The sequence below is a fragment of the Podarcis melisellensis genome, assembly GCF_964234715.1.
Source record: "Podarcis melisellensis genome assembly, chromosome: 16".
NCBI lineage: Eukaryota > Metazoa > Chordata > Lepidosauria > Squamata > Lacertidae > Podarcis > Podarcis melisellensis.
In genome coordinates, this window is record NC_138533.1 from 10,790,154 (window position 1) to 10,806,865 (window position 16,712).

Sequence of the window (16,712 nt, forward strand, 5' to 3'; positions counted from 1 at the left end):
TAAGTGACTGTGGTCCTGATCAGTGCCTGAATGAGAGAACCTTGGAAGCCCTTTAGGGCTATCTACAAGGAAAAGTTGGAGATAAATGAAATAAAGGTCCCTTTGAGAGATCTGACTGTGATTTCATCAAGCCTTGGTGTGTATTAAGGTCTGTGGTTATATAGTCCTTAGTCTGAAGAAGCCAGAGTTGTATTGCTGTGGCACCTCCTATTTTAAGGAAACAGTTCCTTGCAACTCCCTACTTGGGTGGGGTGTAGGGTAGATCATATGCATGGTTTTCTTTTCAACACTAGGATAGAATTCCCAGTTCCACCATTTCTGTTTTTTGCCTTCTACAAGTAGATACTATTATAAATGCAGAGCCTGACGTACAACTATCTTAACTGCCCTCTTCTTTCTTTCCACCCATCAGCTGCAACTGTAATTCCTCCATGCCACGTCCTGTGAAGGTGGTGTCTATCGGGGGGCAGAGTTATCTCAGCTCCATCTTGAGGTTTTTTGTGAAGCAATTGGCAAACAAGACATCAGACTGGTTGAGCTATATGAAGTTTCTCATCATCCCACTAGGTAATACCGCCTGTGCCTGTGGCTCGCTCGCTTGGTAGGTGGCTATTGAGTTACACATCTGAAACCCAATAGTTCTACATTTCAATGACCCAAAAGCCACCAGGTGTAGTAGCTCTCTTCTTACAAACAGAATGAATGAGCTGAACTGACCTACCTTCCTCCACTCAGTCCAAGAACCGAAGCCACCAATACTTGCCAAAAGCTCACTCAACGCAACATTCTTTGTCTGGTTTTTTTTACATCCCATGATACCCTTCCTCAGAACCAGTGGACTCAGTTTCAGATTTTGAGGGCAAAATTTAATTGGTGGGTCTGAGCTTTTAAAAACATGCTTCCTCAGTTTTTGAGGCTGTGTTTTTATTATGAAGTAGGGAGTGAAAGGCAAAATGTTGAGGATGTTTCCTTTTAATAATGAGTGACATCTTTTGTTATCTCATACCTAAGTATTTTCTAAAGTCAGTTTTGTTGAGTATTTGGGAATAAGAAAATGATTAGGTTTAAGCTAAAGCTGGTAATCAATTACAAAAATAATAATTGCTGAACAGCCTCAATTTTTTTGTAGTGAAATATGTGATGGTTTACTTAAAGGAGAGTGAGTTTCCCAATCATAGTTTTCTTTCGCTAAAAAGAGAGAGATTACCCATTTTTGTCTCTGAATAATAAGAATCACTTTACAAAAGGAGTGTTGTGCTAAAGACAATTGCAGTTTCTATTTTTTGGAGAGTCAGTGGCTTTCTGATGCCAAAGGGTCTGTTGCCTCAGCAGCCATCTGTCGGTGCTAGATATGTGTAGCTTGCCAAGAAAAATCATAGCAACACAAAGGAGAGGTGGGATTATTGGGTTGTTTTTGTTTTTATTAGGTATTTTGTGTTTTTATATTGTGATTTTATGTTATGAACTGCCCTGAGATCTCCGGGTGTAGGGCAGTATACAGATTTAAATAATAATAATAAATAGGCCTTCCTCTCATTTCTCCACCAGGTTCTCACCCGGTAGCCAAGTACATGGGCTCTGTGGATAGCAGATACAGTGGTATGTTTCTTGATGCCACCTGGCGAGAACTCTTCAGCAAATCTGAGCCACCTATGACGGGTAAGAGCAAGTTTTCAGTTCACAGTGAGTGATAGAAGTAACATCTTTCAGAAAGGTCTTTATTCTGTCTTGCCAGACTGAAGACTCTTCTGTATATATGCTGCTTTTATATAAGTTAGAATCAAACTAAGGTGAGAAGCCAAAGAATTAGTATGGGCCTTTTGGTATTACCCCAAACCAGTGCTTGGTAGATGTGGACCCCTCCCTGTGTCCAGCTTGTGTTTAATAAGACAATGTTTTCATTGGCAGTCAAAGGTAGGCCGTAATATCATTTGATAGAACGAGCAATTCCAGCCAAGATGCAAAGTCACCTTTCCCAGACCCTTGCAAGTTTGGGGACAACAGTGAACTACACATTGATCAGCAGGATTATGGACTAGGTGGCAAATTTGGGCAGCTAGGGTTGGGGTTTGGTGGAGCGAGATAATGGCATTTAGCACCGGTGTTTACCACACCAGGATGGGGTCCATACTTAAGGCTTGCGCGTCTTTTTGTTAATCCGAGTTCTCCTGCCTGCCTCTCCCCATCAGCCACTTCTCTGGCTTGTCACTCTTTGTGCCTCAGTGCAGATACCATCTCATGTGTATCTTAAAGCCAGCATCTTGAAGGTTCTCCCACTTGCTGGCTTGGTTAATGATGAATACTCCATGTGCCTTTCCTGCTTGACGCTCTCTTTGGGTTCTCTTCTTTCTCAGAGCCTTTTGATGTGGTTGGCCGGATCATGCAGTATGTCAGTGGAGCAAACGTGACCCACCAGCTGCCTGTGGCCGAGGCCATGCTGACCTGCAAACACAAATTGTAAGTCCTTCCCCATCTACCCCTCTGCCATGGGCTTTGGATTTCAGCGTGGTGGGTGAGTGGGCCCAAATTGCCTCACCCACATAGCTAGAAGAAACCTAAATGTGAACTATAATGTTTGCTGTGTCTGTATTTATTGAAAGTTCGTTCAGAATCCCCTTTAGCATGCCCTTTCTCAGTCTTCATTTTGCTTGTATGTAAAGCAAGACTGAGACAAACCACTGTAAAAAAGTGGAAGGTGGCTTGCATGTGGTTCTCAAGGAAGGCTAGTCTCTGCATTGCAATGTACTGGCGAAAGTGTTGTGGGCACATTGCAATCACACACGCGCGTACTCACTTCCTCCCTGACAGCAATTAGGTTTGAAAAAAAGTGTGTTGGCTTTCTCTCCCCACCCCCAAGCCTAATGCAGTGTCAGGCCTGGTCAAACTGACAACTTCTAACTCTTCCCTGACATGCAGCTAGAGATTATATTCTTGGGAGAGTATTGCTAGGGAGGCACAAGTCACTCTTCCTTCCTCAGCTGCAGTTTCCAGGAAGGTCACTTCCTTACACACAGCAATTAAGCTTGAAAAAAGAACTTCTATTGGAGCCAGTAGAAGGTTTCTTTCAAGCCTAATTGTGTGTGGCTGAGGAGGGGGGTTAGCTAGGGAGAAAGTTAACCGTGTGCCCCTCCCCATGTGAAGCTGCTGTAAAACAATCAGAGCTATAAATTCTTTTGGACTCTCTTACATATGGAATTATTGGACCCATGTAGTACCCTTCTTTCAAGAGTCAAGAGTCTCAATGTGAAACCCGTTGCCAAATGGAAGCATCCTCCATACTGAGGCTGTAATGTGATGGGACTGACCTTCCAGTCTTCATGTTCTTTTTTGTCTGCTTGTGTGCCTGCAGAATGCTGTGTCTTGAAGCCCTAAGTTTATCTTCGTTTCATTTGTCAGATATGTAAAATAGAAAAGAAGGTGGAGAAAGCCTTTGCCTTTCAGCATTGCTTGTTCTGTCATTTGGATTTTTAATGGCTGTCATTTGGATTTTTAATGGCTGTTTCTTTACCCACAGCCAAGATGAAGATTCTTACCAGAAGTTCATCCCTTTCATTGGGGTAAGAGTTTTACATTTCTTGGATTTTTCATCTCTGAATATGAACTTATTTCATTCAGGGCCAATTTACCTGAACTCTTTTATAGCTCTGGTTACTTAGATAAAACCTACTTTTCGAAAACAAATGTGTGCTCATTTCTGTAGCTGTAGTTTAACTTTGGCAGCCACCTCACTTGCAGAACTATCATTTTCACCTACTGCGTTCCTTACCCTGCTGATGCTGAACGGAAGTTGTGGTTAAAATTCAGATGTGGTGGTATTTAATCAAATGACATTGTGTAATTTAGCTTGGGCTAAATTTATCTTTCTGAGTCAAGAACTTGGCAGTAAGCCTGACTGGATCCCATCTGATGAGTGGTGAAGTCATAAACAAGTGAAAGCAGGCTTCCCATGTTGAAGATCTCATAAAATTAGACTTGTTTGTTTGGTTTTTAAATACCAGTTTCACTGTCCCTAAATTCAGGCAGCTAGCAGAATGTTGGGGGTGGTTGGCCAGTTTGTCACCTTGCAAATAGAGAGGCTGCATATCTGAAACATGGTTTCCTAATGCTTAATCATGGTTAATGAATGCCATAGTTAATTTGCATACATTCTGGCCATGGTTTCGCCTCCTGGTTTGTGGGTAATCCTTATCCACAGCTATGTTTGCACCAGGAGGCAAAGCATTAAGTTTGCAGATCGCTGTAAAGTGAATGTAGCTTTTTTTAAAAAACACCCGACTTCACTTCATCCCTGACAGTCAGAAGGAAAATAAGGAAATGATGACAGCAGCACTGTTGCAATCCACTTGCAATCTGCTAGAAATTGGTTAACATCACCATCCCTTCAACACTTCACTGGTTACTGCTGCCAAGAAAATGCCAGAGGTCAAAAACTGTGCAGCTGCCTATGAGGAGATGCTCTAGCCCCAAGCAAGGATGAAATCATGTTGGGAAAAGATGGCTTTATTCCCTTGTGGCCACTGTGCAACCTTTGATGAGCAGTGCTTGTAGCATTTTTGTCACCACTGCCTTTTTTTAAAAAGCTCTTAACATTTACTGTGTTTGCATTTCTGTTTTTATTATAAAGTGCCTGTTGTCAGTCAGAAAGACAGTCAGAATATAAACATTTCAAATAAAATAAATAAGCTTGCACATTTAAGATCAATGCCCCACCTTTTGTTTCCATAGGCCCTTGCAATATACAATTGCAGTATACAAGGCAGCTCACTTTAAATTGAAATGTTACATGAAAATACATCCTGTACAATTAATGAAGCATAAAGTGGGGGCTTTTGCAGCAACTGTCTGTCTGTGATTTTTGATAGTGACTGAGGAAGGCCAAGAGGGGTGTACTTGACTATATTTTAATGGTTAGAGGGAAAACTGTTGCCTCACCTACATCACCACTGATCTAGGATTATCTTGACTCTTTTATTGCTCATGATTTTGGGGGGTAGATGGTCACAAATAATTATTTGGAAGAAACCTTTTCTCTTGCCAAGGCACTCTATCTCAGCTTTTGCAATTGTGGTGTTATAAATCTTTTGGAGATTTGTTACTTGCAGGCTTCTGCTGCATCCTCAATAATTAAATCTGTTTCAAAGCACAGATCTCCCAAGGGAGGGCACCTGCAAAGCAAAAAGTTATCTTTCCTCTCTTGTACATAAGCTCCTGCCTGGCACTCAAAGTCTCTGATAACAAAATTGCTCTCCCTTTTCTCTTCCCACCCTCACTCAAACATATTGGGCTATGTTTGACAAACTAACCTCTGCTTTGACACAGAGGAGCATCTTAAAGGTTAAAGAAAGCTCATTGTGTTTGCTAGTGTGACCATTAGGTAGACATGAGGGATGCTGGCCGCTGGGGACAACTCTTTCCCTGCAAAGGAACTAGTGTGCCTGGCAAGAAAGGCAATATCTCCCCCCCCAAAAAAAAACCCCTGCAAAAAGCTTATTTGCTCTCCTTTTTAAAGCACAGAGGAAATATGAGTCAATCTGAACCAAGCAGAGGTGGAGGGAGTGACTCAGCAGTCTGTGACCCATAAGTGTGCACTGGAACTGCTGATGTGATGACAACCAATTAAGGCGAAACCTCAGATGCATTAGTTTTTAGAATGCTCTCAAGCCCCCGTGCTATTTACAGAAGAAAAGTAAAAATGTGCGCATTATTTGATGGAACAGTGTGGGGAGCCTGAGAGTTTCACATTTCAGGCTGTTAGCTTTTTTAGAAATGTTGGCAAGTATATCAGGCAGACCTCCTGGTTGCGGGGCACATCTGAAACACAGATCACCTGGTGGCAAGCAAACTCCTTCTCCAGCCAAAGAGGACTCATGGCACAAAGCAGAAAGTGTGGCCTTGAATCAACACTGCCAGAACAACCAAACCTGAACTTTGTGAACACTTCTCTCATTCCATCAAACAAGCTCTAAGGAACTGCACCTGCGACAGTGTCGAAACAAGGTGGAACCTACACCAAAGATGCAACCTACAACACAGCTATGATCTCTTTTGGCAAAAAGAGAGCAGCAGATCTCCAACTGGTTTGAGGCCAGCATTAAGGACATGGAGCCTGTTATTGCTGCAGAGAGCGAGGCTCTTGTGAACTGCAAGCATGCAGCCTGTGACAAGGCACTTGCTGCACTGAGAAAGACAAGGAGTGGTGCCAAGCAGATTGCCAGATGATGTGCCAGTGACCACTGGCTAAAAGCTGTGTCAGAGCTGACACTGTCACTGCTGACAGTGGCAACACTCAAAAAATGTACAAATGCATGAAGGCAGCCTTTGGAGTTTGGAGCAACAATCAGGAAAACTGCACTACTGAGTACCTTGTCTGGAGAGATCATCACAAACTGTAGCAAGCAGATGAAGCAATGAGCAGAGCACTATCAAGAACTGTCTTCATGGGAAAACATGGTCTCCGACATAGCAATTGACAGCATCCAGACTCTTCCTGTCTTGGAAGCGTTAGATGTCTCTCCCTCCCTTGACAAGGTGAAGAATGCCATCAACTCTCAGGCATGTGGTAAAGCCCCAGGACAGGGCAGAATCCCAACAGAAGTGCTGAAAGCAGGTCTCAGTTCCTCCCTCATTATGCACCTCCATGGTCTTCTCTTGCAGTGTTGGGGAAAAGGATCTGTGCCACAAGAGATGTGTGACCCCAGATTGTGACCCTCTATAAGAGCAAAAGTGGCCACCATGATTGTAACAACTACCATGGAATCTTCCTGCTGAGTACTGTGTTACTCACTGACAGGGTCTATCCTGAGTCACAATGCTTCAGAGCTCATGTTGAACAATCAACATGATTTTCTCACCGCGCCAGCTGCAGAAGAAATGCTGAGAGCAGAAACATGACATGAAGGCTGGCAACATTAACCCTTCCACTGTAGATGATTGCAGTATCTGGAGACAGTCAGATTTTGTATCCACAACAGTGACCAGAGGAGGAATGACCACTAGGAGGAGCACAGAGAGAAGATACGCCATAGAGCACCTGTAGCAGCCAAACTGGACATCTTCATCTGCCCCACCATCGATAAAACATGTCTCTCCCGTATCAGTCTTTACAGCTACAGTAGGCAATGTAACTTTCCAATGGTTTGACTTTATCTCTGAAGGCGCACTCTTCCATTTGTCTCCTAAGACAGATGGTTCCCAGCAACAACAGATCAGGCCAAGAGCAAAGGGCCACACTTCTACTATTTAGAATAAGAAAGAGGGGGAGAGAGATTTTCATGCTTAGTCTCCAGCAGCTTCCTGAACTAGGTCCCAGTTTCAGGCCTCAAACAGCTGATAGTAAATACTGAGCTGGTGGGAAGAAAAACCCTAGGCGTATACTATGAATGCCATGTTTTCATTATAGTTCTGGAAGGGTTAACTGTCTTGTGCTTCTCTTCTATAACTTTGAGATAAAGTGACTTTCCTTAGGAAGGTCAAATGTGTTTCTTTTCCACCTGTAGCTAAATTATTTGTCAGGCTTTGTCTTTGAAGTGATTTGCCTTCATTGTTTGCTCTCTCCTTCTCACTCCCTGCCCCCTGCAGGTGGTTAAAGTGGGCCTCATTGAAGACTCGCCTGCGGCTACAGGTATGACACACACCCTAAGATCCCTGTGCTGCTTAGAGCAAAGACTGGTTATCCTAGTTACTCCACTTCCTCCGTTAAGTGAATACAAGCATGAAATTGGGTGATCTGCTTCAGTAATATTGACTAGGAAATAGCTGACCCAGCTTGACAAAGCATGAAAAACCTATGCTTTTTATAGTATGCTGTAGCTGTACAGTGTCTGCCAGCAGTGATTTCACCAGCTGGAGTGCTAGGAAGGGTCTGAAATGTGCCTGTAAAAACTTAAGCTACCAGGATGGATCCATCCAATACTCTATGCCTAGAGTGGGGAGGTCCTCATGCAGCATTGATCCCACCCCTTTCTCTGCCAGCCACCGAGCAAGGGTATTTTAAGAGGCGGGTGGGGATAAAGATGTCCTGGGATGCAGCCTGCTATTCAGCTGGCAAGTGTGGAATAAATCCCACGTGCATCTCTATTGCTCAGAAACCCTCAATCCCATTCCTGAGACCTGAATTGACTGAGTAAATAAGAGAGTTTAGGAGACTAAATTAAAGAGATTTATCCCATAGTTCTAAGGAGGATGCCTACCCATTGTTCCAGAAGCTGATTAGAAGACTGCATATCTTTGTAAAAGCAAAAGTGTAGTGTGTTTCTAGTCTAAGAAAAGTAAATGCCATGCCCCAACTATCAGATGTTTGGGAAATGCTGGGATAAGTATTAGTGCCAGAGAAACTTTCTTTAACTTAGGATAAATGCCTTGTAACTAAAACTGAAAGGCTCAGCAAGAGAATCTGAGAATTAACTTTGCTTCTATTTAGCAGGTAAGCAAGATGTGTTCTCTTTCGCCATCTCATGATTTCCTTCCTTTGCAGGAGAGGGAGATGATTCTCCCATCATCAGCCTCACAGTTCCCTCCACTTCTCCCCCTTCTTCCTCTGGGCTTTCCAGAGACGTCACTGCCACCCCTCCATCATCTCCCTCTATGACTAGTGGACTGGCTGTCATGGGGTAAGTCTCTGGGTATGAAGACACTTTGTGTGGATGGTGGTTGTGCAATTTCTCCTTATCATGTTGGGAACCCTGGACACATTTGCTGGGGGAAAAAATTATGAAAGATCCTAAGAGCAAAGTAAATTCCACAGACGGTGTACACACCACTGTCTCTTTACTGTGATCATATATTTAAAAACTATTCTAGTCAGTCTCCTGAAGTATCAGGGCATCAGAGCTTAATCCCCTGTTCACTCTTATCTCCAGAGTGAATTCAATAGCCAAGATTTATGCCTGACTATCATCAGTCACCACATAATTATCTCCATTGGCAGCCTGTCAACAAAAGACATTCAGTCCGCCATGTTCTGTCTCCAAAAGTCCTAAAGTCCCTTTTTCAAATATCTGTGTTGTCAATGCAAGCATGTCAGTTAGCAATAGCTTTTTCAACAATGCAAAACTTGCTCATGTTTCTTTCCACTTTTTCCTGTCACTTGATCACAGGTCCCCCAATAGCCCTTATGGCGATGTCATTGGGCTGCAGGTGGATTATTGGCTAGTTCAGGCCACGGAAAAAAAGAAGGAAGGGGAGAAAAAAGACGCCAGCTCCAAAAATACACTCAAGAGTGTCTTCCGCTCGGTGCAGGTGTCACGGCTTCCAAACAGTGGGGAAACCCAGTTGTCTGGGACCATGGCCATGACTGTTGTCACCAAGGAGAAGAATAAGAAAGGTGAGTTATGGAGAGTGGCACTTCCTCTTTACTGGGGGTGCTCCTTCCTGGAGGGCAAATTGCCAGCAGGCCTTTGCATGACAGCCTGCCCCTTGAACCATTTAGCGCTGCTGAAGACTTACCCTGCAAGTCTTGCCACAAGCGTGCCAACTCTTCTACTTTGTGTTTTAAGAGAGAGACTCGTTTTCACTAATTGGGGGTCCTTGTGCTTTCTAGTTCCCACAATTTTTCTGAGCAAGAAACCCAAAGAGAGAGAAGTAGATTCCAAGAGCCAAATGATTGATGGAATCAGCCGGCTGATCTGCTCTGCAAAACAGCAGCAAACTATGCTGAAAGGTAATGGTTGCCCCTGAATGGTGAGGGACCTTATAAACTAGAAGGGATTTCATTATATTATTTATTTATAATAATTTATAGTGGGGTAGGGAATTGGATCCAGCCAGAGAGCCAGATCCAGAAGTTTCCATTTCTCAGCACAGCTGTTCTGTTGGGGAACAGAACAGAGTTAAGTGGATTTAAGAGGTCCCAGATTCAATAACTGGAACCAAGCAGTAGGGGATGGGAAAGGTCCCTGCCCCTAACATCCTGGAAAGCCACTGCTAGACAGTTTATCCTGAGTTCAATGTACCAATGAAGAATACTTATACCAAGACAGCTTCCTATGTTCATAGGAATCGTCTCTCTTCTCTCTAGTTTCCATTGATGGTGTGGAGTGGAGCGACATCAAGTTTTTCCAGCTAGCTGCCCAGTGGCCAACCCATGTGAAACACTTCCCTGTCGGACTCTTTGGCTCGAAACCGGCCTGATGATGACAACACGGTGGTCCCTCCTGTGTCCTCATCACTCTGCTGCAATGCGGCATCACCTCTGTCCAAACCATCAGCCAAATCAGAGCTGTCCTGTGGTAACTTCACCCATGTTGCATTACTGTGTGTTGATCTGGTCTCGCCAGGGAGGGACCAGCCTCTGGTGCCAAGAGAGATGCTACATTTTTGTCTCCAGCCAAGGAGCCGCCCGCCAATTGCTTTCTCATATTTTTCTGCAACATCGTGTCGTGGGTGTCCAGCCTCCATCTGTGCTGAGTGCATTGCATTTTGGGAACGAATCCCAAAATATTTGGATTCTACTGGTTTCCCATCACTCCTGGCGCACACTCCTTCTCTGAGCTGGCATGCCTGTGTCTTCCTGAAGAATGTGTTTGAGAACTTGTGGTCCACAAAACTTCGCCTTTAACAATATTGTTCTTTTTTTACATTTTAGCTTTTGCTGAGCCAACCGAGAGCTTTACTGAGCACCCACTCTCAAAGTTCTCCTTTTCAACCTCAGCCTTTCCAAAAGCACAAAGCTTGCAAAGCCCACATTGGCTGTTGTGTTAGCAACCAAACTCAACCCCATCTGGTTCTTGCCATTAGTAGGCAAGGCCCTTTCTCCTGCCGCCAACCCATCCTGTGTCACGTTGCTAGGTCAAACATGCCAGGTTGGTGGAAGGAGCCTCAGCAATCTTGCGCGGTTGCCGCTCCTTGCAAAGATGAGGAGCAGAAAAGTCAGTTGTAGGGAGCTAGAAGCAGACACTTTCCTTGAACAGGCACACCCACTGCTCTCCCATGGCTGTGTCCCTTCACTCTTTCATGTTTGTACTGCTCTTTTCTTACACTTCCCCTCATCTCACCTTCAAAGTGTTTTTTAAAAGAACTTAGGTCACCTAAGATACATTTCCATTTCTTTGTAAGACTCCACTTGCTAGAGTGGCATCACGGTGCAGTGAGGGGTGGTGAAGGTTGTCCACCACACTGAAGAGTTGGATAACTTCATTGGACAGCCCGTCCTGAAACTCACCCTGTTCATCTGTGTTTGGCAACAGTTCTGAGAGATGTGTACTCCCAGCCACATGCCACAGTCAAGAGGAGAGGCTACACCTTGTTCCTCTGCCCTCTTTCTGGCTCCTGAGCCTGCCTTGTGGTGTGATGCATCTCAGCACAAGGAGATACTTTGGGGTGACCTGCTCAGCCATCTGTGCAGTCTACTTGTCACAGCCATTTATAAGGCATGGTTGGGATCCCAGCAGCATTCCTTCCCTTTTGGCATTTCAGTTTTGGGGTTTTTATTTGAAGTAGCCCCATGTTGCAGAGCCTCTGGGAACTCTATGTGCCATACCAGAAGTAGCAGACTTTGCCAATCATTCTTCTTCTGAGCGCTCACCTTGGCAGACAAGAGATCAGCCTTTGCCCTGAGACTTGAAGGGAGCAATTTGAATAGCTGCAGGGGTTGGATGCATAGCTGAGACCAGAGGTTCCTTGACAGTGATGCAAAATAGCTTTACCAGCTGCAACATAGTGATGCATAAGGAAGACTGGAGAAAAGGCTACTTTTGTGTAGCAAGCCTGCACTTCAGAGGGCAGTTTTTGTGTGCTTGATATGCACTTCTGTCCCTCAAAGACCTTCCCTCCTTTCTTCTCCAAGCATTGGCACTCCTGTTTTGTTTTCTGCTTTTTTGCTAAGGTAGTAAAACATGAAAACAAACAGGGGCCCTTGAAGCTGGTATTGCAGCGGACAAATGGGAGCCACCTTGCCTCCTCTCCTAGAGCACTTTGTCAGCAGCTCTGAGATGCTTCCAGGGAGCTGTGCTGCTTTTTATCTGTTCCTGACCAGCAATAAATCAAACCACCCCTACTGTGGGGTTTCGCAGCACATCATCAGCCCACTTTATTGGCTGTTCGAAACGGCTTTGGGGCCATCATAATGCTTAAGCACTTAACTGCTCGTAGCATACAGTGTGGCTCTGTCAAACAGCGGAGCATACAGTCCACATTCGGTCTTTTAGATGGTTTTTAGATTTTTGAATCCACATATATTTTCAGAGGCCCCAAAATTCAGCTTAAAGTAACTGTGTGTGTAAGCAGAGTGAAATTTTGTCTAGCTGGAAGTGGTGATTCTGGTTTCTAGGCTATTATAGTGAAAGGGGAAATGTGGAGGTGGCAGGGAGAGAGCTGGCTTTATAAATAACTCTTGAGCAATCTGCTCTGCTTCCCAGATTGAAAGAGGAGGACCCAGGCAAGCTCTTTGCCTTCAGGAAGTTTCTCTCCAAGGCCAGTTCTTTTAGGCTTGTCCTTGAGCCACTGCAGCTGTTTCTTGAGAGAGGGATCCCAAGAAGAATGACGATAAGTACCAGCAGCTTCGTTCACCTCATGCCCCTGGGCAGGGTGTCCCCTCCGAGGCTTAACTGGCAGTGGGCCCCTGGATCGGATTGCATCCCCCTCGTTGTGGAGTCTCGGTGGCAGATAAAAAAACCTGTACACTTTTTTCCATTCCCTTCTCTTGGCTCCTGCTGCTGTGGCTATGTTACAAATGTGGCTTTTGTACTACTCTGTCCCAAGCAATGCTCTCAGAGCCACAAAGTGAACTTGATCTTGTGCGTCTGTCCTAAACACCGCAGCCCCCTGCCTCAAGGAGGAGATGTCACAGATATCTTGGCATGCTACATATTTTTTTTTGAGCTAGATCTCTCTTTGTGTCCTCCCCACTCATTGAATACTGAATAAACTCCTTGGCTCAAATGTGGGAAAGGAGGTTCATACCAATATGTCACTTACCCCATGGGCTTTGGGGGCAAGTACTGCTTCCTCTGCATGAAAGGGAGCGGGGTGCCACCCAGAACACGGGGTATTTAAATAAGCACAACTCTGAACGTTTTCTTCCTACTTGCTCTGTAGAAATGTTTCCTGTCTCATTTTCATATTCATTTGCCTTCCTCCATAAGCAAATGTCTGAGAGAGCCTGCAAAAGGCAGCCCATTTCCAAGTTGGGAGAAGCAAGGGAGCAGTTTGGCTCCAAGTAGCCAATGTCCAGGATTCTTTGACACTTTGCCATGGAAATATCCACCCTAATGGGCTTCCATTTTAAGATCTTTTTTTTTTTAGGTTCGGCCTGTGAAACTTACGACCTTCCCTAAACTGAGTGGGGTCCACCAGCAGCACATGGTAGCACACCAGGAGCTCAGTAAGCTTGCTATTGTTGTTCAAAACTTTAAAAATGGAGAGATTGTTGAGCACCTGGCAGGCTACAGTCAGTGGTGGTGGTGGGCAGGTAACAAGCTGTTCATGTCAAGAACAGGGTGGAACTTACGAGTGGATGGGATTCATTCAGCAGCCAATCAACTCTGCCTTCACCATGGTTTAATTTTCATGACCTCCTCTTGGTTGCCTTTGGCCAATCGGAAATGGATGTGGGAGAAGGGCAAGTAGTGACAGAAGTCTGTGTCTGTAGCTGCATCCTGGGCTTCTGTAGAAGTGCACACTAGTGCCCCCGCCCACTCCACAAGTCAGATTGGTGCAGTGTTGACACCGTATGTGCCCATCTGTCAGTCAAACCAGCGCAGGACCGCCTCACACGTGTTGCATTTTTCTTTGTGGCCTGGCTGTTCAGATTCATGCTTTGCAAAGGCGCACACACACTCTTGCTCTCACAGCTGTGGTCTGGGACAGAGAGGGCTTGTTAAGCTTGGGCTTGTTAGAATTTGTGAAACCACTTGCAGGACTGGGGCAGACAGCTGGCTTGATTCCCCTCCTCCTTTTTCCCTTTAGGGTCTCCAGTGTTTAACCTTCCTGCACCCATAATGCACAAGGGAGTGGAAGGGAAGTTCATTCCAAGAAGCAGCTGTCCAGATAGCTCTGGAAACCAAGTCCTGCAGCTGCTTGCTTTGGAATGGGTGTGCATGCAGCATCCTCCCAGTGCAAACTGTTGGCACTGTAGGAAGGATCCTGACACTCTATCCAGTCCTTTGGCTTACCATCTCCCCTTCTTAAGTGGGTGGCCCTTTCTCTTCCCTGAGGAATGCAGGTTCAGGAGGCTAAGCTGAATGGATGTGCCTCCGAATATGGATGGGCAGGAGTCGCTCCCACATTAAGCACTTTGTCCTTTGTGCCTAGCGAAAGGTGAAAGTCACAGACTCCTAGCATGGAAGGGAAATCACCCTGCCTCAGGGACATGCAGATGGGCTAGCAACTCCAAGAACCACACACATCATATTCATTCCCTGAGCATCATTTCACTTGGTTCCTCCTTACCCCAGTACCCACCTACCACTCCTGAGCCAGCCCCACGAAAGAGCCTACCAAAGAGTACACTCTTCCCCAGGGAATGACACTCCCAGGAAAGAGCCACGGTGGGGAGGCACTCTGCTCCAGGGAGCTCTCCAAGGTCTCTGTTCATTGCTTCCGTACAGCCTTGCCTCAGGCCTAATTTCTCATGTCTCGACTGTTACAGTAAGTGTGTCCATCTGAGGACCATTGTGTTTCCTGTTTTTGCTGTGTGGATTTTGCACATTCTGGAACTTTTGTCTATAAATTCAGATTATCTGGATTTTTGTGTCTGTTATGTATCCCAGCCACTGTACATAAATATGAGTTTTGTATATAATCTCATTTTATTCTCCTTTCTTTTTGTAAGTGTGTTGATTCTCTTGGTTTGTACTGCAGGCTCCAAACGATCCACATTAAGAATCTCTGCTTGTTTAAATTTTGGAGCCTTGTTGGTATTTGATGCATTCTATCCTTGGCGGGTGGGGTCTGTTGTCTCCCCACTCCCACTCACTATTTTTGGAGTTTTTCATTAAATAAATTGTGTTTTTTAAAATAATACTTTAAAATCTCAAGCTTGATCACTTTATGCTTTAGTTCTCCTCAAAGCTCCTTGGATATGGTCCACATGAGAAAAGCAAAGGGGCAATACGAGAGAACCAGCCACTAAGACTTCACTTTTCCAAAATCTAAAAGCAGAGAACTGGGGCAGGAGGCCTTCTCCATGGAATGGAGAAACTGCATTTCAGCTTGCTATGTTTTCCTTTTTTTTTTCTTTTTTTTTTTTTGCTTTAAGGACATGCACAAAGAATGTGAATACTTTGCAACTGGCACAACAGTCCTCTGGGGGGAAACAAAATTTTATAAATCACAGAAGCAAAAATATTCTGACACTTTGGCCATGGGTAACAGCAGTGTGGAATTTAAAGCTCTCCTATACCTTATACCAGAGGTTCCCAACCTTTTTGAGTCCACTGCTCCCTTGACAAACTACATTTTTCTGCAACACCTTTGAGGCTTAGGAGCCCAATTATGTCACCCTAGCTTGCAGAGCTGGCAGTCTCTCACCCTTTTTCAAATACCCTCCCTTGTGGAGTGTTCCCTCAGCCTCCCCTCCTTTCCCCTCTCCTTGGGAGTCCTCTGGGCAGTTGCAGCTCCTGCCCCTGGTCTCTGAGCTTTCCCCCAACCACACCTCAAAGGGAGGTGCCTCCTCGCACTGTCCCACAAGGGTCTGGGAAGCACCCCCTGGCCAGTCCCAGAGGCACCATTTGCCTGTGGAGCTTGTAGCCAGGGCTGTTGCACCAAACAGCTGTGCAAGCCTTTGGGAGGCAGAAATGCAAGAGAACATCAGAGGAGGGAGGGAAGGAAAAAGGGACAGAGGCCAGTATTGCCCATGGCACCCCTGACCATCATTCAAGGCACCCTAGGATGCCATGGCACTCTGGTTGAAAACCACTGCTTTATACAAGTGTTTGCCTGCACTGGCGCCAGTCAAGAAAGAATTGGGAACCTGCACAGGAGGGAAAGTTCCCCTTTGCTGTAGAACCTCAGCCAAGATGAGCAGAGCTCATCATGATTGTATGCTTCCGCAAGAAACAAATGTTCCTTCAGCTGCTTCTTAACTAGTTTTCATGACACGTCAGTCAAAAACTATCCTTATCTTTAATATGGTCAGAAAGCCATAAACATGGCCATAAAGCAATGTAGATAAATAAATAAAAGATACGCAATATTAAACCACATTGCTAGGTCCATTATCTAAATGAATTTTATATTGTTTTTATTGCTGGTTTGTTTGCCATTCTGGGCTCCTTTGGAAGAAGTGTTAGGATATAAACTTAGCAGCAGCAGTAATGCATGTTATAAAACTCACGTTGGGTTAGCTAACAAGGCACACAAATAAAACTACTGTAAGAAAGAGTGTACAGTACTAGATAATTCCTTTAGCAACATACACATACGTTATCCTGACATGTGCTAAATAATGGGATTGCCTTTTTTAAAATTACAGGTGCCCTGTGGGGTTTCTGGAATATTTCAGTACAAAGACTTAAAACACCTGTACTAAAATACCTTTTCAGATTATAATAAAGTTTTCTAATCAAGTAACAAACTGGTCCTGCTGTGTAGGTATTAGGAGCTTCCTTTGAAGAGAAAATTTATTTAAACTTCCCACATAATAAGCATAGGAGAGGAACTTGCAGTATAATCCCACAAACGTTTATGCAAGCAGCAAACCTCCCAGAGTTCAACGAAACTGATTCTCTCGTTAGTGTGTTTTGCATTATTGTCTTTGGTAACTCTAAAAAGAGAAA

At 44.7% G+C, this 16,712-nt stretch overlaps 1 protein-coding gene across 3 annotated transcripts in view; it reads left to right on the forward strand.

Moving 5' to 3' along the window:
• PACS1 (phosphofurin acidic cluster sorting protein 1) overlaps positions 1–14,958 on the forward strand; it is a 70,265-nt gene extending 55,307 nt beyond the window's left edge. For all 3 annotated transcript variants that reach the window (XM_081891380.1, XM_081891382.1, XM_081891381.1), the window contains exons 16-24: positions 413–567; positions 1,549–1,659; positions 2,355–2,457; positions 3,515–3,557; positions 7,579–7,621; positions 8,474–8,609; positions 9,096–9,322; positions 9,539–9,658; positions 10,016–14,958. In XM_081891380.1, coding sequence (XP_081747506.1) covers positions 413–567; positions 1,549–1,659; positions 2,355–2,457; positions 3,515–3,557; positions 7,579–7,621; positions 8,474–8,609; positions 9,096–9,322; positions 9,539–9,658; positions 10,016–10,128 — 1,051 coding nt within the window. In that variant the 3' untranslated portion in view covers positions 10,129–14,958. The remainder of the gene's footprint in view (positions 1–412; positions 568–1,548; positions 1,660–2,354; positions 2,458–3,514; positions 3,558–7,578; positions 7,622–8,473; positions 8,610–9,095; positions 9,323–9,538; positions 9,659–10,015) is intronic.
• Positions 14,959–16,712: the final 1,754 nt, after the last annotated feature.